Source organism: Synchiropus splendidus, chromosome 6, assembly GCF_027744825.2.
Source record: "Synchiropus splendidus isolate RoL2022-P1 chromosome 6, RoL_Sspl_1.0, whole genome shotgun sequence".
NCBI classification, from domain to species: domain Eukaryota; kingdom Metazoa; phylum Chordata; class Actinopteri; order Syngnathiformes; family Callionymidae; genus Synchiropus; species Synchiropus splendidus.
This window is the reverse complement of record NC_071339.1, coordinates 3055510-3075920: the sequence shown is the minus strand read 5'-3', so window position 1 is coordinate 3075920 and position 20411 is coordinate 3055510. Positions and strand designations below refer to the sequence as shown.

The 20411-nt window shown below is 43.0% G+C and overlaps 3 protein-coding genes across 4 annotated transcripts; 1 reads left to right on the top strand and 2 right to left on the bottom strand.

Annotated features, from left to right (window-relative positions):
• Positions 1-4191: 4191 nt before the first annotated feature.
• Positions 4192-15533, bottom strand: frs3 (fibroblast growth factor receptor substrate 3). 2 transcript variants are annotated; one of them, XM_053868341.1, is made up of 7 exons: positions 15241-15533; positions 13725-13850; positions 13564-13652; positions 13312-13498; positions 12210-12371; positions 11052-11173; positions 4192-10981 (listed from the first exon to the last, which is right to left on the bottom strand). In XM_053868341.1, exons 3-7 carry the CDS (start codon positions 13627-13629, stop codon positions 9671-9673), a joined length of 1848 nt encoding a protein of 615 aa, XP_053724316.1. In that variant the 5' UTR covers positions 13630-13652; positions 13725-13850; positions 15241-15533; the 3' UTR covers positions 4192-9670. The 2 variants fall into 2 exon arrangements, with proteins under 2 accessions (XP_053724316.1, XP_053724318.1); XM_053868343.1 differs by lacking the exon at positions 15241-15533 and adding an exon at positions 14749-15087.
• Positions 15534-16875: 1342 nt separating this feature from the next.
• On the top strand, positions 16876-19027 carry tspo (translocator protein). The gene is made up of 4 exons (XM_053868345.1): positions 16876-17247; positions 17942-18117; positions 18380-18518; positions 18587-19027. Exons 2-4 carry the CDS (start codon positions 17945-17947, stop codon positions 18755-18757), a joined length of 483 nt encoding a protein of 160 aa, XP_053724320.1. The 5' UTR covers positions 16876-17247; positions 17942-17944; the 3' UTR covers positions 18758-19027.
• LOC128760726 (ubiquinol-cytochrome-c reductase complex assembly factor 2) lies at positions 19003-20407 on the bottom strand. The gene is made up of 4 exons (XM_053868346.1): positions 20202-20407; positions 19765-19839; positions 19500-19566; positions 19003-19418 (listed from the first exon to the last, which is right to left on the bottom strand). The coding sequence occupies exons 1-4, from the start codon at positions 20337-20339 to the stop codon at positions 19309-19311; spliced, it is 390 nt and encodes a 129-aa protein (XP_053724321.1). The 5' UTR covers positions 20340-20407; the 3' UTR covers positions 19003-19308.
• Between the last annotated feature and the right edge of the window lie 4 nt (positions 20408-20411).

The following is a 20411-nucleotide window of genomic DNA, read 5'->3' as shown; positions in this document are numbered from 1 at the left end:
CCTGCTGTGGTGCACGTGCCTGCCAACGTGGTGATAAATATGAGACTCTATATGCAACCGTCACTCAACATCTGGCACCAGGATGGCGTTTGTTTTGCAGTAGAGCACAAGACCGAGGCAGAATTCAAACCTATCTTAATGTCACATCTGCTGAAAATGTCCAAAATACAGTCACAATACACTTAAAAATCAAAGTAAAGGCAACATTGTGATGACAGAACCATATGTGACTGATGGTTCAACTTGACTCACTCTAAATTCTACTTGAATGAAGTGCTGCAAACGTATTCTTCCCAACACAAACAAGAGGAATATGAAAGCCGGAGCTCTTTCTCCTGCTGTCTTTTTCACTATGAATGTCCTTTCTCTTCAGCCTGCTTCACTTCCTGCACAGCCTTTGAATTTCCTGTGCTGTCAAACAGCCCTGGCCTGTTCGTCTCTCTCTCTCTCTCCTGCTTCACAAACAGCAGTCACGGGCGACTAGGACGCTGGCATTTCCTCGACTCTCCGAAGAGAGAGCTGAAGGTGAGCGTTATCCTCATCTATGCTGAATGTTTCAAGTTGACGCCCATTCAAGGTTTCGACAGAGCCTGATATCTGATAAACGCGTGCAAACCAGCGGCATCTGCCGTTGTGATTTTGCATTGCAAATGTGGTTTGTTGTGAAAACATAAAGGTGAACGCGTTCACAGCCTTCTCTCCCTAAATCTTCTCTTCCTGCTTTGTATTTTCTTCCCCCTGAGCTTTTCAAATACCATTTTAACTAGAAATAACTACGAAAAAACGCACGTAAAGTGAAGTATGTTGAAGCAGCTGCCTTCTTTGGTGAAACTTCAGATTACTGTGTATATGTTACCGTCAATTCACTTGTAATATGTGTATTAGTAGTATATTAGCTGGTGATTAATCCCTATAAAGTGCAGATTAAATCGGCCAACCAAAGTTCACACTATACTACGCCATAACTACCAATTATCAACAGGAAATAAGCAAGTATTTTGCTTAATAACGGTGAATATCTGTCCCCCGATCTAAGGTGTAACCCAGTTTTAATGGAAAACAACAAGCTCAACACAAGGCACAGGCGATTGTAACCACGCATACTTTTAATGAACACGTGTCAAATTTAATTGGCCATGTTCAGATATAAGCCCAGGACGAGTGGAAATACTCGCTCGCCTCCCCAGGGACCAACAAGTGATGGTGTGGCACGGCGCTGTGGCCATGAGGAACTATTTTAAGAGAGGTAAGTGCGGGTGAAGAAGACAGATGCACGAACGCTGACAGTTGTCTTCAGATGTATTTGAGCATCAAACTGCACATGTGCAGACAAACAAACGAAAACTTCACAGACTCTTATGTAATGGCATACACTGCCATTTGTCTGAAACGGCACCAGAATTCCGTTTAAAGCGAAGCAGATCGTGTTTGTAGTGAAAACCTCGCCTGGGAACTGGAAATTTCAGAGGCTCGTGTTTCAGGTATATTCAGAGGCCAGCCCCAAATCCCTCACTCAAGTGACAAACTGAACACACGATGGTTGGGACCAGGCTCTTAGGTGTTCCCTTACCAACAGACCAATAACTGGTCAGGCCCCAGCGAAACAGTCAACATCCATTTTTTTCATAACCATCAAGGCAGAGAAGACAGGAATTCATAGTGTTGTTGATATCCTACCCTCAATTCCGTGGCTCTGAGTCATGCAGAAGAACTTGAAATGGCGTAAAAAAAAAAATAGTTTTGCCAGAAGCAGCAGAGGATTTAGTCTTGAATCTCTTCAGATCTGTATCATACCTGAAATGTGAAGGTCAAGAAAATCCACTCGTTTCAGAGGAATTTAACCTGAAGTCACAGATGTCATGTGCCAGAATAATCTGTAAATCTAACAGAAACTTGCACAACAATCATCAATCAAAATGTCAAGACTTTTGTTTCGTTGCAAACGAAAAATGTGTCTGTATAATGTACACCATTGCGTATTGTAAAGCGATGCAACTTCAGTGCCGCTCGTGCTCCTCAGCCTCCTCATGGCTCAGACTCACGTGGCGAGTCTTCCCAGATGCAGGGTGAGAAGCTGAATCAGTATTGACACAAGAGCATGTGGACTCTGTTACTCATGTTGCAGTAACATGTCACAAGTGTTACAATAATACACCAGGCGGAACAGGAAAATAAGTGGTGTTCCAGTTAATGTGCGTGCACATGATAAACAAAAGACAAAGAGGAAGTCAGATGTGACAAGAAGAATTTGGTGCAGAAAAAGATAAGATATTTCAAATGCCTGGATGATAAGGATGCTCAGACAGGGAAGGCAAATGGAAAAGTTGAAAGGAAGGTTTGTTTTTTTTTATTTGACACTGACAATTCAAAAGGATTGAATAATGGCAGTCACTGCTTAGTCAACCCTTGACCTCTCCCCCTTTTCTCCTGCAGAGCTCCTCAAAAGCCCACCTGAGGACTTAGCTGTGAGTTGGAACTGCGACTTTATTTTATATTTTTGATCAGTTGAAACCAGAATAAATTCACAAACAGTAGTTGAGTTGTTAAAAAAAAAAAATCCCAATAGCAACAGACCCCTCATGGTGGTTTTTAAACTATAGCTGGATTTATATGCAAAAATAGAGACATTTTTATCTTTATTTTGATGTGAAGTTACTCCATTTGCATGTGAGAGTCAATTACAGAAAAACATGCACAATTGGACGCCACAACATTGTTGTGTGATTAGGCCTTGTTCAGCGAACTGTCAGGGGTGGCTGTCAGGAGGTCGACCACTGGTATGTGATCTGGCATTCTTCAGTCACCAAGCCATTCTGGGAAGAATTTTATGAAGTAGTGAAGAAAATACTTGAGTGGAAGGTGCCACACACGTTTCTTTATTTTTGGGCTCCTTCTGCGAAGCAAAGTGATAAATGCATGGATGGAATTTTAACAGCCTGTCAAAAAATAAACACCAGATGTTGTTTGTTTCCTAAACCCCTGATGAGTCGATTGACGTAGTGGATGACCTGTACACCTTGGGAAAAAAAAGAGATGAATCAGGTATTGGACTATCTCATATAATATATAATATAAGTACCTCTGTCATACTATTTGAAAGCTAAACAAAAGTTTAATGGCTTGATGTGACCTCAAGAATAGGATTAATTCACAAGGACCAGGGTTGAGTGCAGTGTTTTTCAGCCTTTTTCAAGCCACGGCACATTGGGTTCATTGAAAAAAATCCTGAGGCTCACCACCAGAGGAACCTTGGCCGAAGTGCAATAGTCGAAAGTCATGTAGAAAAGTACCTTTAATTTGTGAAACATTGTAGCAACTGACACTCAGCCATTTTGGCAGAAAATGTATCTGTTTAAAAATGCAATATGGCAAAATAGATCAGGATTAATTCATTTATTTTAAATAAGTGTTTCGATTTTATCGCCATGTCTCTTGCATGATTTCATTCTAGTTTGGGGAATTTCCAGACAAGTCTTTAATAGTCTTTGCCTCAGCTTCATAACAACAATTATTTTTCTCTTCACATTTTGGATCGCATTTATTTGGTTCTGCATTTAGTTTTTAACCAACTTTAAAATCACGAAGCAAATTTTGACAATCCACGAGAGTCACTTTTGAAGGGAGACGTCACGTTAGCCGTTAGCGCTGCGGTGCAGACAGTCTTTGGTCTTGCGGGTCCGACGAGGATCACTCAATGGTTCTGTCGTGAAGATGTGTGTCGTCAAGTTAGAGGTTTAAAAACAACTCAAAGTTGTGCATTTGACTGGCTTCTTCACTGCGAGTGAGTGTGGGAAAAGGACCAATCGCGCAGCTGTGACTGATGGACATGTCAACGCATCAGCATAGATCTATAGTGCATAGAAAGAATGTGACCGAATCCATGCAATCTCCTCACGTTGCTAGATTGTCAACACGTTCTAGTTGTTCATGATTGAATGTCATCACGTCGTCCACCTCCATCTCCAGATCGTGGATCATTTCCCACGGCAACACACTCTCACACCGGTTGAAAAACACTGGTTTAGTAGATGTAAACGTTTCATCTAAAGTAAAAGTGATTTAAATATGTTCATTTGAAATAGAATGATAAAAACCTACTGCGTAGTAGGTTTTTATCATTCAATGACATTTCACACCGGTAAAACTGCTTAATGAGACACACTTTGCACCACATATACTTTCATAGCTTCATTTAATATTGGAATACATTTAGTTTTACAGCTTGGACAAATCCACACTCTATAGTTGATAAAAGTCAACAAATGTCAGGGTCACTTTGTTTTGGGGACATGAGGTTGTTAAAGAGGACCGCAGATAACTTATCTTGTGGAATGATATAAGAAAAAGAAAACAAATGACAATGACCCAAACAGTTTGACGAAATGAAGCAAATCACCGTTTTCATATTCTAATGGCACCATGATAACTGCATTGATAAGCCATGGAAGGACACGGAAACATACTACAAATATCAAAGGAAACCATTTTTTTCTTTTTTCTTTTTTAACAGAGACAAATATATTTCAGGGAAAATAAAACATATTGAGAATGGTTAAACCTTTGATGTGCATTTGTACCTCCAGAAGAGTCACCTGATCCATCGGAGCACCTGCGGCTCCTCAGAGCTCCCCGACTTTGACATGCTCAGGTGTATTTGGCACTCGTCCCATTTGTAAATTCACCATATGGTTACAAATCTGACACAAAAATGTACAGCTCAGGTCAGTACCACGACCCTCAGATTAACAGGAGACCCCCGACAAAACAAGCCGGAGAAGCAAACAAACACAATAATAACAATAAGAGATAGTACAGTTTTCTGGTTACTTGAGATATCGCTTTGAAAGACGGCATTAAACAAGACTGATGGTGCTGAAAATGAGGATGAAAACCCCTGATGAAGATGTTGCTGACCTTTCTACCTGCAGCCTCACTTCAGTCTTGTGCGAATTCTCAGTAGCAACATGTTTCAAAGTACAACTGAACACAGTAATTGGACGCAGTTCAAACATTCTTCAGTAGCACGAGCTGCTGGTGACAACTCAGATTGTTATGTAGCGCGACATAGCATCGTGAGCGACGAACACATTCATTCATGGTCAAATGCTTTGCCAAGTCAGAGGTGTTACGGTTTCTCAGTATTCCTGTACCACCTGAAGTGGGAGGTCCTCAGAGGACAGCCAGCCACCGCCACTAACAAACACCCGACGCCTGAGGGTGTCGGGTGTGAATGAAATCGATGAGTGAATGGACAGTTTTTGGCTCAGCTCTTGTTTTAAAATGCTCCCCGTCTGATCGAACAGGTCGATAGAGCAAACCGCTCCCTTAGTTTCATTCAACAGTCGACCTACCTAAGTGATCAACTCTAAGAGTGAATACAATATGTTTGACACAGGGACTTTTGAAATAAAGCCTTTCAGGTAAACTGGCCGTGACTGCACTTTAGACTTAGAGTTACACCCGACAGAATCTCCGACCTCCAAATTCTTCCAGAATTACTCAACAGTGAATCAGTGTAAACATCAGTGCATCTCATTTGGTATTGGATGCTACCATTTGCTGGAGCAGGTATGTCTTTAAATGCATTTTTACGGAGTAGCTGAGAGTCCCACAGTGCACTGCAGTTGAAGCTCTGACAACAAGAGCCACAGGTTCAAATGAAATTTGGATTCTAATTGAACACAATTTCAACTTCATCCCATGCTCATCCAGTTTTGCCCTGTATTCCAAACTGACAGTGCGTGGTGTTAATCACACCTAAAACACCTGTATTGCTCTGCAACCTCTGAATCATTTTTGATCAAATAAATACAACAGAACTTCACCTTGAGCTGTTTATTCAATTGATTCTTTTCACTGTGGATGATTAATAAGCAGCATAACCCTCACACCTCCTTCTTTTAAAATGCTTTGAACCGCCACAAACACAAGCTATTGATGCGGAATATCAAATAAACCCGTTCCTCTCAGCACATTACACACGGATTAAGCCCTTTTTAAGAACAAGCGTTCCAGTTCCTTTTACATAATACTTCAGGGGAGTTATGGGGATGGTTTGAACTACTGAGTTGTGCTGGCTCAATGTCATTTTTATGTTATGAATAATGTTTTAATAACAAATATAACGTGTAACACAGGATATGGAATATTGTAATCAGCTGCTGGTAAACATCAGTAATGGCAATAGTTATGGCACTTGGAGATGATGAACACAAATAAGTGGCTTATGTATCTCGAACATATTGAACATAGGCGCGATATTGATGGAAATTCATAGATTCATGAGCTAAACCGGCCATTAAGTCAATGAAATATGATTTCAAATATGATTCCAGCCCATTAGAAAGAATTTCTGAGGCTCTCCATCATAAACACTAACCTTCACTCTCTGAAAAATGTGTTTACTCCTGTGGAGAATCAAGTTCATTTCTGAGAACACATGTAAAATGAATGACCTTGCTTGAGAGGAAACCTTTCAGTTAACAAGTTTAGCGGAGGAGTTTTCAAAATGTGCATTCCACATCAGATGTTATCAGGCAGCTGTTTGTCCACATCAAACACATTCCAAAGCAGCGAGGAGGAGATCCACTCCCCCAGTGAGGGCCAGTCCTGATGGGGGCCCCAAAATGTTATCAACAAAAAGCAGAAGCCTTAAGGTTGACTCATTCTGAAGCGATTCAAAGATGCTAAGTGTATAAAAACAAACATTGTTGTGAAACTGTCAGTAGTGCTGGTGCATCTCCACCACATACAGGTTTGGATTATTGCAAACTTAATGAAGATATTGAGACTGAGTCGGCACCAAACTCTCACTGCTCTTTATTTCATCTGCCTCAACCGATATGTAGCAATAACTTTAGAACATAGTAAAACACTTGTCTGTCATTAAAAAGAACGCGCAATCCGGACGTCTTAACTAAAGTGCTGCTGTCTTATCTGAAGGGGTGGAGCTGAAGTCGCACCACGCACAGACGCATGAAACGCGTTCAAACCACCAGGGCCGCTGAACACTGCCCCCTTCTGACCAACTGGCAGAACCGCTTTCACTGAAGAAGCTCAGTCGTCAGACAACGGTTATAGATGGGACTGAATACATGCTGAATAAAGAGCCTTTTCATGAAAACGACGTAAACGATGAAGACGAGTCTAAGCAGCAAATGAATGAAATGACGCACTTAATAATACTATTTTATAATCATTGAAACACTGACACAACCTAAGATATTTAGTTAGTTGGCTTCAACATGAACCTGACGTGTAAAATTAATTTGACACTGTAAGACTTGTTAATGTCCAAGCAGTGGGAAACATTATTTGCTTTTTACTTTCACTGTTTTCACTTGCTCAAAATGCATTCTGAGTAAATAACCCACAATCCTGCTTGGTAAATCAACCCCCAGCCGCACACCCCTGAATGACGATTGATTTTTAGAAACGCATTCACACAGAAAAAAAAGACGAACGGAAAGACATAGAATGATCAAAAATGCGGTGGAACGTGAGGATTTACGTTTCTCCACAGTCCACAAATGGCACGATTCGTTTACATATAATTGGAACTACTTTTTTTTGGCACTGAAAATATAAATACAACCTCTCTCTGCTTTAAATAGAAGGACAGTTATAACAGTAACACACCGGTATCCAGTGCTAAGTCGAAGGAAAACTTTGGTCTTCGTTAACACCTGGATAACGAAAATGCTGGTCGTCAAGAAAACGTGTACAATTCTAATGTAAATAAATAACAAAAAATAAATAGATTTACTGGTAAACTTTACAACATACTGGATCACACCTGATGGCTGATCAATAAGTGCCCAGCCTCATGGCATCAGTTGAGGTTTTCATTGTCTTCATCAACATATGTCAATAAATCTGATATTTCGTGGACACGACAGGAAATCTCGGCCTCCAGAGCAACCGTGGAGGACTCATCCAGGACGAGACGCTACTTTTCCAATCACATGTGAGTTGTGTGCTACTAATGTGCCCATTCATTCTGGCCAGTGCAGGTTTCATATTCCTGGAACATGACAAATACAATTCCTTGGGATTGAGTGCAAAAGGCTTCACTTTCAAATACAAAGATTGGTCAGCAAAGTGAGTAACTATGGAGATATGAATGTTGACCCTCCACGTATCTCACACCAAAACCTCTCCTCCACAGGTAGCTTTGTTTGCTTGTTGTTTTTAACCCCAGTAGTGTTTCAAATTCACTTCAGAAAAATAAACCAGCAATTCCCTCTAAATGAACAAATTATTTTCTGATTCATTTTTTCCTTTAGTTTAGTTTTATTTTATTATAACAAGTGCAAAATTAAGATAAAGTGCTCACATGCTAATAACGTTTCAATCTAGGAATACGTGTTTTAAGATGATGATAAACAGATATATTTTATCCTTAATATGAGAAAAAAAGACTTATTTTACTTATATTAATTTGAAATTCCTGAAAACACATGGGATTGTACCAGAAAACTTTGCAGGTAACGTGGATCAAAAATCCAAATAATGATTATGGAATAAAGAAAAAAAATCTATATATGAAGTTTAGAGATTTTAAGAAGATTTTGAGGCAGTTTTGCTGGACTTCTCTGATCTGAAACTTAAATATTTCAAATCTGTTCACAGCTTAAAATGTCTTTGGAGTTTAGTCTCCAGTCTACCACAAAAATGTTTTGCCACCTGACAAACGTGATACGAATTCCATCATAATATGAGATACTTTTCCTTTTAGGTCTTTTATTTTTCACACAAAAGGATCTAAATATTACTTGACAGATGATGAATGCCATCAACATTATTTTTCTCAAGTGAATGTTGAGCACTTTCCTCTTTAACCCTCAAAGATCGATGAATGCATGATGAAGGGATGACTGGAGTGTGGTATGACGTCAGCTTCGCAGGACATTACACCATAGTGTTGAGATCACGACGGTGACATCACCGAACCATCAAGATCACCTTCAGTGTAGGTGCTTTAAACCTAAAGCACCTACAAAATAGTGATTTCAATAGTGAAAAAAAATAATGAAAATGTAAACTTGTAGTTGTAAAACTACCAATTCAAAAATCAGATGTTGGGTGACCATGTATTATTAGAAGATAAACATGATATTGTGACGAGTGAAAATATTCATAGCGCTGTTGTAACACTAAAAGGTTGTGTTGCTGAGCGCTGTGATCTTGACACCTCAGTGAAGCTGCACCTGTGATGTCACAAATATGGCGGTGACTCCTGCACGTCGACAGACTGGGACTGATTCGGTGGTGGAGATGGACGTCAGAAAGGTAAAAACTGTGAGAATGTTTTCAGTGAAAACTGAGGTCTCCTCATCGAGTCACTGCTTAAAATCATGCACATGACTTTCATAGCATGTACACTTAGCATGTACGTCATTTTATGCGGATAAAAAAAAAAACTTTTTGCAGTGAAACTGCAGAACTGTAAAGATCTTCACAACACATATCTAATAAATAACAGAGAATAAATGGCATTTCTATCTCTGCAGAGATGTTTCATTCGCACAGGCGGGTTTCAGTGAGTTTCTGGTCATGTACCTGTGCTGTAGTGGTCAGCCTGACGCTCGATGGATGACAGTGAAGGGTCCAGTGTGCTAAAATGAGCCTCCACCTGCCGTCCTCTCCTCCCTTCAATCTGACCAGCATGTTACAGAGGCAGGTCTGTGCTGTTGTGGCGAGTCTTTCTGGAAGTTCCGTCGTCCCTGGGCAGAGCTTTCTGCAGACTGGACATGGCAGCCGTCTTCTTTATGTCGATAACAGCGTAGCACTCGCTGCGCCGTGGTGCTTGCTGAGCACATTTTTTGGGCGGCAAGCGCTGGTGCTGTGGCTGTGGCTGAGTCTGAGCACCACCGCTGTTGAGTGCTTGGCAGGGAGCTTCTCCTTCAAGGTCCACTTGGATGTAATTGAGCTGCCGCGATGGAGGCATGTGGCCGTGCTCGCAGCCTCCAACCCCTGATCTGGAACGTCTGCCGAAGTCAAAGCTGAATATCCTCCCCCCTCTGTCCGGTGGACATGGCTGCGGATGCGGCGGGCAAGTATGTTGGAACCGAGGAGGCTGGACCTGCTCTGTGTTGACATAGTTCTGCAGGGCGTCTCTGTGAATGCCCCGGCCGTCCTGGTGGTACCCGTTGGGGGTCCCTGGCTCTTCTGAGAATTCGTATTCATCGAAATCTTCCTCCTCTTCCTCGTAGTCCTCCTCATCCTGCTCATCATCGTCTTCATCCTGCTCATCGTCCCGCTGCAGGGCCCGGTATTCCCACACTGGCGGTAGTGATGGAAGGTTCTCGTAGTTGAGCAAAGCAGTCCGCCGATGGCCTCCGCCCAGGCCCCTCTCGCAGGGGTAACCCTGTGGGGGCAGGGACGAGGGTCCATGGCCATGTTGGTGCAACAGGGAGTGGGCGTGACTGTCCCCAGTGCTGCTGCTGCTGCTGGAACCCACAGACTGGGACACGCTGCTGGGACTGAGCCGCTGCTTCCTGCTGCTCCTCAGCCCGTTGATGTTCTCGTAGGTGAGCTCGGCGCTCTGGCAGCCATCTGCGTGCTCGTGAGCCGGATGGCGGTGTGCATGGTGATGAAAGTGATGATAGGAGTGAGAGTTGCACATGTGCATAGAGGGCTCGTCGCCTTCTGTCTCTGAGCCTGTGGCGCCCTCTACTGGCTGCAGGCCGTGGGGGCCGTGGCCGTGCCGCTCCCTCTCCAGCAGATGGCGCTGTGCCGGAGTCGGACCCAGCATGAACTTGACTTCCTGTGAGGAGGGCTGGAGGAACACCTGGGGGTCTTTATGCTCCTCCAGCGGACAGCAGCGCAGACTAGACTGAGGATTTCCTTGGCCTCCCACGGGCATGGCTCCCCGCGTGGCTTCGGGAAAAGCGCCGGGCCGAACCTCCGGCAGGGAATGCACACAGTGACGCATCGAGAGGTCGCCCTCCATACTGACCGTGTTCACGTACGTGTGAGTCTGAAAGAGCAGATCAGGAGTGATGCATCAACCGGAAATACAGCTCAAAGACACAGCCCTTCCATCTCACCTGGTCTTCAATACCCATGAAGCCGTGAGCGTGATCGTCGGACAGAGAAGGCTGAGAGGACTCCGCTCTGATTGGGTAGCCCGGGTATCCGTTGGGAAAACTCTGCACAGGGAATGCTGCAGCTGCAAGAGCAGTGATGATGTTACTGCTGTTCCCAACTCCCAGTATTCATCATTCAAGACATTGGACCAGGGCAGTGAAATTGCCAAAACACACAACTGAATTTCCAGAGGGGTCACATGACAAACTCGTGCTGTGGTGAGGGACAACACACACTTACAGACATTAGGGGGCAAAACGTCTGTAACTGTGTTCTTTCGCAGACTTCTATTATGGTGTCGTAAAATAAATATGGCATTACTAAAAATATTGTCATTTACAATTGTCTTTGTACAATTCACTGACTGTCAATATAAATCAATAAATATGTGGGCAGCACAGGTGAATTACCTTAAATATAAAGAATTATGTATTAAGAATATAGATGTATAATAAATGTAATGATAGCAATAGCAAAAAACGAACTAACTGTATTTGATTAAACACTTCAAAAGAAATAAAAAATTTAAAAATACGACTATGTGTAAATGTGAATTGAAATGGCTTTAAATTGTACGATTAATGCATAAAAACAAAAACATAGAGCATTAAAATAAATACAAAGCTGGTCTGTAATATAATAAATATGCATAATAAATATGTGCAATAACCCAACAGAAGCATGAAACTGTCAGAAGACAAAGCATTTGATGCAGGACGGATTAATACAGACAGAGGGCCACAAGTGGCTGAAAATGACTCTGTGATATCTCAGTTTTGGCTGATATCATGACAAACTGAGCGTTTCTTTAGCTCAGTCTCTCTTCGTGAATTCAGAATAACAGATTCAGACATAACCAACAACCAACTAGCCTCACCACAGTTCTACACCCACGTGATGGTCCAGAGTCTCATGCGAACCTTGAGCATCATTAATAGACTAATAAGTTCGGTGCCGTCTCAAGTGAATGTGTGATGGATTGAATCGAGTGACTTCTAAAACGTTTTTTTTTTTCTGTGATTACCCTGTTGCAACCGAGTTGTTGAATCACCGACAACATCATAGTCGCATCAAAGTTGATGTATTTTTGTGATTCGACTCATTGTAACACGACTCACGGTTGGGAGTCTGCGGCGTCCGAGCCATTTCCATCTCTGGCGTGTGACCACTGCGACTCATCATCATGGACTCCTCCACCACGTTGATGCTGTTGCACTGCATCAGCTCCTGCAGCAGGTTGAAGATCTCCTCTGCTCGAGAACACTTGAATGCAAAGATTCCTGAAGAGAAAAAGAATCAGTTCAACTTCAAGCTCAAGCTGATGAGCGTCAACTGAGCAGAGACGAACACATTTTGCATTGGAGATGGATGGATGTTCTGCTCAGAGGAAGATTCACGCAGCACTAGGGTCCAGAAACATGAAGTTGGTGACCAAAAAAGAGCAATCCACTCGAGCAGTGATTCTCAACCAAAGGGCCAAAGCCCATGGGCTGCGAGCGCCTCCTAGAGGGCCACTAAAAGTTTTTTGTTTTCCACCTTTGGGCAATGAGACACTCAGCTTCAATACATTTGCCATATAAGGTGGCAGTAGAGTGTCACTGAATTGACTAGACAGCTGCAAATTTGTGATAGTTAGTAGTAAGTAGTAGTAAGTACGGAGAGGTTTTGAAAGGAAAAAAAATTATAAAGAAAGTGATGCCATCTCCACAAGAGTAAAAACTGTTCATGAAAGCACCTGTCAAAGGAGTTTTTTAAATTAGTTCAAAAATTTTATGGCGATACTTTCATTTACGCTTTACTTATATCTTCATTTTTTTAGTTTATTTTGAAAATCAAATATTTTATTTTATAAATAATTATTATAATAATTGTATTCAGAAATGTATTAATGTACAATTTTATCAGTTTTATCAACAGTTTGTATCACGTGTATTTTTTTTCTTTTTTTCTCTAGTAAATTTGATGAGCAGAACTTACACATTGTTCTGCTGCTGGTTAGACTTTTGATGACAAATATCTTTGCAATGATCACATGGTTTCATGTCATTTCACAAGGTTTGGTTTGTTTACGTGAAAGTAGATTAAACATGTTTATTGTACACAAATGAAATCAGGAGTAATGAATCAGTTCTATTAGTTGAATAGGTCCCAGTTCCATTTGTTCTGGAGAAGGTGGGCCCCGAGATCAAAAAGGTTAAGAACCCCTGCAGATGTGCTCACCCTGCCCAGTCTGACAGCGCCGCCCGCTCTCAAAAGAGAAGAGGTTGGAGTCATAGCCGTATCTTCGCAGGCAGAGATACGGCCACCTGATGGCGTCTCTCTTTCTTGTGTGAAGGATGAGCTCGGTCTGGGTGAGCTCCATGACCCCTGACCCCAGCTCGTTACCCTCATCGTCCACATTGGTGACCTGAAAGTAAAAAAAAAACGTGTTAGAAGAAGGTGGCAGGGATGATGGAACTTGCTTTTGCGGACCTTAAATTTGGTGAGATGGTTGTCTCGGATGGGGTCTCTGTACAGACAGCTCCAGCAGCTCCCCATCGTTTCAGCAGGCGAGCTGAAACCTTTAGGATCGGAGAGTTCGATTACAGTCACCCCACGTCATCGGCATGAACATACAGGGTGAGTCCACCTACTGAGTCCTGGCCATTTGTGTTAGGAGGGTCGCGTCTCAGTCCCAGGATCGTCCACTGGGCAGCATAGTCACGAGCCAGCGGGGTGGACGGACTGATCTGAAGAAGAGAAGCACGCTGGTCTCCTCCCTGAAGCATCGCACAGAAGAAAACATTGGTCATCACAGGTCCATTTCATGGAGAAAACACGCTGTTTAGCAGCAATCTGAAACAGGCTGGATTCTGATTTTGACCAAGCAAACATTAGTGTGGATAAGTCAGACATAAGTCATAGATGATGAGTTTTTCACACCTTAAGTAAGCAAGTGACTAGATTAGATTAGATTACATGAATTTTCATTTTACGCCATCATATTAGGCCGTTTTAAATTTGTTCAACATCAATTGGTGACACTGTAAATAAAAATAATAATAATAATAACAATAATACACAAAATACACATAGATATTGGTGGAGTAAGGTCATGTTAATGAGTTAATAATATGCAGTAGCTTTCTAAATGAAGAGCTTTTGAACATTAATAATCACAAAAGGTTGTTGAAATATAGCGCTGGTGCATGGCCTCAAGTTCATTTTCACCCACTTTTCAACTCTTTAGTTTGGATGCCAGATAAAGACTTTAGTCATCAAAAGGTGACACGTTTCGAAAAATTATAGGAGAAATCAATGGATTACCATGTACTGTGAAAGATAGACTTGACAATCAATGGCTTACAGAGATTCAGAATATACATACATATAAATATAAACATGAAACAGATTGGACCACTGGCTGTTAGGAATGACTATTCTGTCAAGAGTCAAATAATTCACAGAGCTGGCTGTGTCTGCATGGGTGGTGTTTATATAAAAGGAAATGATTCAAATTTATGAAAAATATTCTGAATGCCAACAGTCACTTTACACCAAATGAAAACTTGCCATTGATGTCACCTAAAGGCCTTAGAGCAGTGTACTTCTTCCACACAATACCGGACGATGTTTGCAGTACAAAAAGGCAAAACATGTACAGATGGACTTATGAACCTATACGAGTCAGGTGTGTCGCCACTCCGCATCCCAAGTGAATGGCAGCCGTCGTCCACAGAATCCTGCCGCTATTCCCCCCAACAAGCCAATGTGAGGGTTCGCATCTGGCCAGGTGATCCCGCCGGTGAGTCCCCGGCAGCCTGGCGAACACCGCCGCAGTGCGAGCGCGCAACCCCGGGCCTCCACATCTGACTGGAGCCGGAGTCCACACTCATCCACGCAGCTAACCCACGCTACGCTGCAGTCGCACGGGCGCTCACTGGCAGGGATCCCCCTCCGCCTGTGCCGTTCGCTGCCAAACCTCGAAATCGCAGGTTTTATTTACTCAGTGATGAGAAGCGACGCAGAGCGGCTGGCGTCAGCCGAGCAGCCCAAGCGTGAAGCACCGCGGCGCGACGCGGCACCGATCCGCTCTTCCCACCGACGTGAGGGAACAGCAGCAACATAGCAGTGAAGAGTAGAAGCGCAAGGCGATGATTCGCTACTCACATGTCTGGCAGAGCCTATGTTTTTTTCAGCCTCTTACAGCGGGAGACGCGTGGAGGCAGCGAGCGAGCTGCCGGCAGCAGGAGGTGGCACTTGCGAGGCAGAGACGCGAATAAAAGATGCAGAGAGGGCAGTAAAAAATGGGTTATTTTCGCTCCTCTTTCCCCCCTCATAACGCCCCCTACTGCAGCACGGGCCTCTCTGTCTGGATGACATTTCCCAAGCAGCTGGGGTGAGAGTTCACAGCCAGACAACGAGGCTCAGGGAGCGACAAGAAGGTAAGAGGAGCTGGAGGACCGGAGGAGGGAAGGTGCGCCTGGAGGAGGAGGCGGAGGAGGAGGAGGAGGGACCTCATCTCTGATGCTGCTGCTGCTGCTGCTGCTGCTGCTCTCCACTGTGGTCTCACACTCCGCTTCAGGTCTCTGTTTTGTTGTAGCATTTGGAGCAGAGAAGAGACACAAAGGTGACGATGAGCTGCAGCTCAGGCAGAAACACAGGAATCCCAAATTAGTTCTTTGGTTGTCAGCTTTCACTTCACATCTGTGTGACCAGAAACCTTCTTCCCTCAACACTCACCCATTTTATCTTCTTATATCATGATGCATTTGAACAAACACGCTGAGAAGACACTGCTTTTTGTTCTTTTTGTTGTTTTGCAAATTTGAAATAAATAGATCAATACCTCTACTGTGGTTCATGATGATCAGTGTTGTTTACACCCCAGATTCACTTGCCATTTCCGCTGGTAAGGGCTTAACCTCCCTGTGACTGGAGCTTAACGTGAGTGGTTGACAATTAATTACTTTTAATGTAACAGTGCTCCATTTGAAAATTATCTAAAATGAGTTAATGCATTTAAAACATTCCATAACAATGGCTTTTTCCACAAGAAGGCTCAATGAAGAGTGAACCAAAAGGAACCAAATCAACATTTAAAAAAAAAAAATTAAATGCAGTCGATTTTGGTGCTTGGTAACATCTCGGCATCTTGAAGGGATGACACCGCATCCCCTTCATTTGGATATTGTACAGTTATGTCAAGTTGGGAGATGGTAGTGGGGGACATCATCTTAGCACTGGTTCCAGAACATCTGTACATTCCTCCATCAAACATGTGACCTGAGATGATCATTCCTGATAAGCTGTAAAAGATGTGGCGGATATTACAAAGATGACTTTGTCAATATCAATTCTGTTTCGGATGTGCAAAGGACACAGAATGTTGTGGACCAAAAACACGTGTTTACACATTTTGTAGCACTTGCTTGTCAAAAATGGACTCTTTATTGCAACTGTCATGAAATGACTCAGACACTCGCCTAGGTCAACAACACAGTACAAAATAATAAAATGAGCAACTAAAAGACGGAGCTTTTGCTGAATTTTAAGATGTTTGCTTCCCCCCTTTTTTTAAATATTCCAGTCCTAAAGAGTCATACATCTGTCATTTCCGAACGAATAAAGGTCTTAATTTAGACAATTACAATGAATAAACAAATCAAAAACAGCCTTTCAACATGTTATCAAAGCACGAGGTCTTTGTTGCTTAAATCCTGGCATTTCTAAAACATCAAATCGTCAGGAAGAGAACTTGAAGCATAGGCTTTGTAGCCATATATAGATGTATAAATATATGTATAACGGAGTGAAGCATCTTGGCGACTCTATCATCTTTGGAAGCTGCTGTCATCATCTTCGTTTTGCAAGCGAAAACGCTTTGGTGGAGCAGGAAGAAGAGAGTCGGACCGTGTTGTTAACCTTTGGACCAGGATGGCGATAAACAGCGTGTAAAAACTCGCTGCCGAGACGCGCTTCAGAGCCAACGAGCAGCGGTTGCTAAGCAAGTCCAAGGTGTCTGAGAGTGTTGGGGAGTGTCGGAGGACTGACCGCTGCGATAAGGCAGCCCCGCCAGCTGCACCGCCCTATATATCACAACAGAGCAGCCTGCTCTGCTGCGCCGGACAGTGCGACTCCCCCACTCTGCTCTCTGGACACGCTTCATACCGACGGGTGAGATTTGGCCGGCGGACAGACCGCGGTTAATGCTGAGTGGGCTGTTTTGAGCTAGCAAACTGTAGCATGACTAGCTTAGCAGAACCGGTTCGGGAGGTCAACTCGCGGGCAGAACTTTTAACAGAGATCATTTAAGTAGGCTTTTCATTTACAGTTGAAGTAGTCAACTGGTAAAGTGTAGACGAGTAAAACTGTATGTTATCGTGATCATATTTCCAGTCAAAGCAGAATGTGGCAATGCAGATCACATGGTGTTACGTCATATAAAAACGCAATCGTCCTCAAATGTGTCATTTTCACTTATGATATTTACGTCATAATAAATCAATATTGCATATGTCCTTTATGTATAAGCTGCCATTTTAATCTTCATCGGTAATCAAATTATGACTCGTATATGTGATAGTTGTATAACTTCTTATGAAACGTCACGGTGCATAAAGTGTCATGGGGAGGTGATGGTATCCATGGTCAGCATCTATTCAACTGTGACTCCAGGACCTTGTGAGGAAAATTGAGTTGCAATGAAGCTGGTGTGCATCTAACATGCAACAGTTTTTCAGGTGAATTAAATGCACTTTGGAGTCTGTAATGAGCACATAGCTATGGATCAATAAATCTCCATAAGAATATGAGGGAAAAAATGTAGTACCAATCATCACTCTGATTATGATATCTGCTCCAATTTCAGAACATGTGGCTGCCTCTAGTTGGAATGACAGCCCTGCCACACCTGGGCGGCTTGTATGGTGGTTACATTACTCGTAAGGAGGTGAAGACCTGGTACCCAACTCTGCAGAAGCCATCATGGCGGCCACCAAATGCAGCGTTCCCTGTGGTGTGGACTTGTCTCTACACGGGCATGGGGTAAGGCACCAGGCATGTTAGAACAGGAAGCCTAAAATTGAGTCACGTATAAGACAGGTTTTTCCAGCTTTATTTTTTTTTAAATATTTATTTTTTTAGCTTTAAGTACAAATAAATCTCCATCACGCCTCTGGCTGTTGACCACTTGAGTGCCATGTCAACCGATCGGCCATGTTGATGCAATATAACCTGTTGGACTCGAGTCCGACAGCTGTCGTGTATTCTGTTTCGGGAAAATTGTCTGAAACTTTATTTGTCGCAGATATGGCTCCTACCTGGTGTGGAAAGAGCTGGGTGGTTTCTCTAAGGACGCCCTGGTCCCACTCGGACTGTACGGGGCCCAGCTGGCTCTGAACTGGGCCTGGACACCCATCTTCTTCGGAGCACACAAACTTAAACTGGTACATACGGAACCTTAATATGAATGAAATCTTTGTCATTTGTCTTAAACCATTCTCCCATCTTGCAGGCCTTCATGGAGATCGTAGTTCTAACTGGGACCGTCGGAGCCACCATGGTGTCTTGGTATCCCATCAGCCGCAGTGCCACGCTCCTCATGGCACCATACTTGGCCTGGCTGTGTCTGGCAACCTCACTCAACTACAGAATATGGAAGGACAACCCTGAGAAGGAGGAGTAGCAGACCACAGGGGGGGTGCTGATGTATGATCCTACTGCTTACATGTTTTTTTTTTTTTATTGAGCTCCAGCAGGTGTGTGCCAATTATTTGTTACAGTTTTTTGCTTGGAATTCAACTCGAGACTAATATCCATCTCGCCATGTACCGGATGGAGCCCAGGACCCCATTTGAGCACTTATAACAAAACAAATCAAGTGGCAACACAGCATACAAACTATATCCGATTATAGAAAATAAAGACTTTATATGGCCTTTTCAAATCCATGTGGTGACCTTTTTATTAAAAAAAAACATCCTGTGTAGCTCCAATTCAGTAGCAACTGTCCTCTGCATCGACAAGTCAACTATTAAATTAGTCACTAATGTCTTCATTCATTTGAATGACAAATAAGAGTTATGTTTTAGACCAAGGCTTACAGCAACTTTCAGGTGTCCCTTACCTCTCTTGTGACACCTAATGGTAGTAGAATAATCAGAGTTGAGGGTGAAATAATTTAACAAAAACTATTTATTTCTATATATACACACACACTAAAAAAGACCAGCAAAATTATTTTTCTTGCGTCTTCTCTGGGCCTTCTTCGGCTGACTTAGAAGAAAACCTCTCAGTCAAAGTTTTCCACAACCCCTTCTTCTCATCATCCATTTGTTGCAAACTACCTGTAAAAAAAACAAGACAATCTTCATTATATCTCTCTTATTTAGCAATATAGTGGTGCAGCTCTTCAATTTTTGTCTTACCTGACAACAGCAGTCTGCACTCTTCAACAGTAACACCAGTGAAGCTTGTGTCTCTCACACGAGGAAACTGTAAACAGATGTAGCACCTTAGTGTTAGAAATACAACAAGAACATGGAGGATGTGCCAAAATTCCTGACTTCACAGCAAATGATGTGCAAGCCAATTAAACAACAAATCAGAAGGAGGAAGCAGGAATGGAGGAGTGGTGCCAATGTGTCCTCCCAGTCCCTTCTTTTTAACACCACCAGTGTTCAACATACTCACCCGTTGCCTGTAAACATTTCCATTAATTCGAGCCAAGCTTTCATACATCTGGTCACACTTCTCCACATCAGCAATCTGTCAAGGAGAGAGACGCCAGCTTTGTTATATTTAGTGTGTAGACACTACACATCTTAAATCACCAACGTCACAGTCAGAAGCACGAATTACATGTATAGACGGTCGGCTAAAGACAAAACCACGTCCAGGATGAGAACAGGAACCTGCCAGTATATCTGACAAACTTGCACAGAAATAGATGCCAATGACAGTTTGATGACTACATTTGGAGTCTTTGACGCACACGAGGCTCCTGGTGTGGTAAACACGATGAGCAAAAGGTGAGTGTGAAACAGGACTATCAAGGTCGATATTGTAGCTTGGTCTCTGTTAGCTTAGCCTGAGTCACGTAACCAACACAGGGCGCCTTTATGAAGTACCTGTGTGTTTTCACCCTCACGAAATGCCGCTGCGACACGCTGCCGCAGAAAGGTCCCCAAATCTCGGGCTTTCTTCGTTTCATCCCGCGGCCATTCCTCACAGAGCTTCAGGAAGCGCCGATACCTGGTGGCGGACATCTCTGCACACTCGGTGACGTCCAAGAGATTTGGCCTTTATCGCTCCCCGTAGTTGCGTCACTTCCCCCCTGC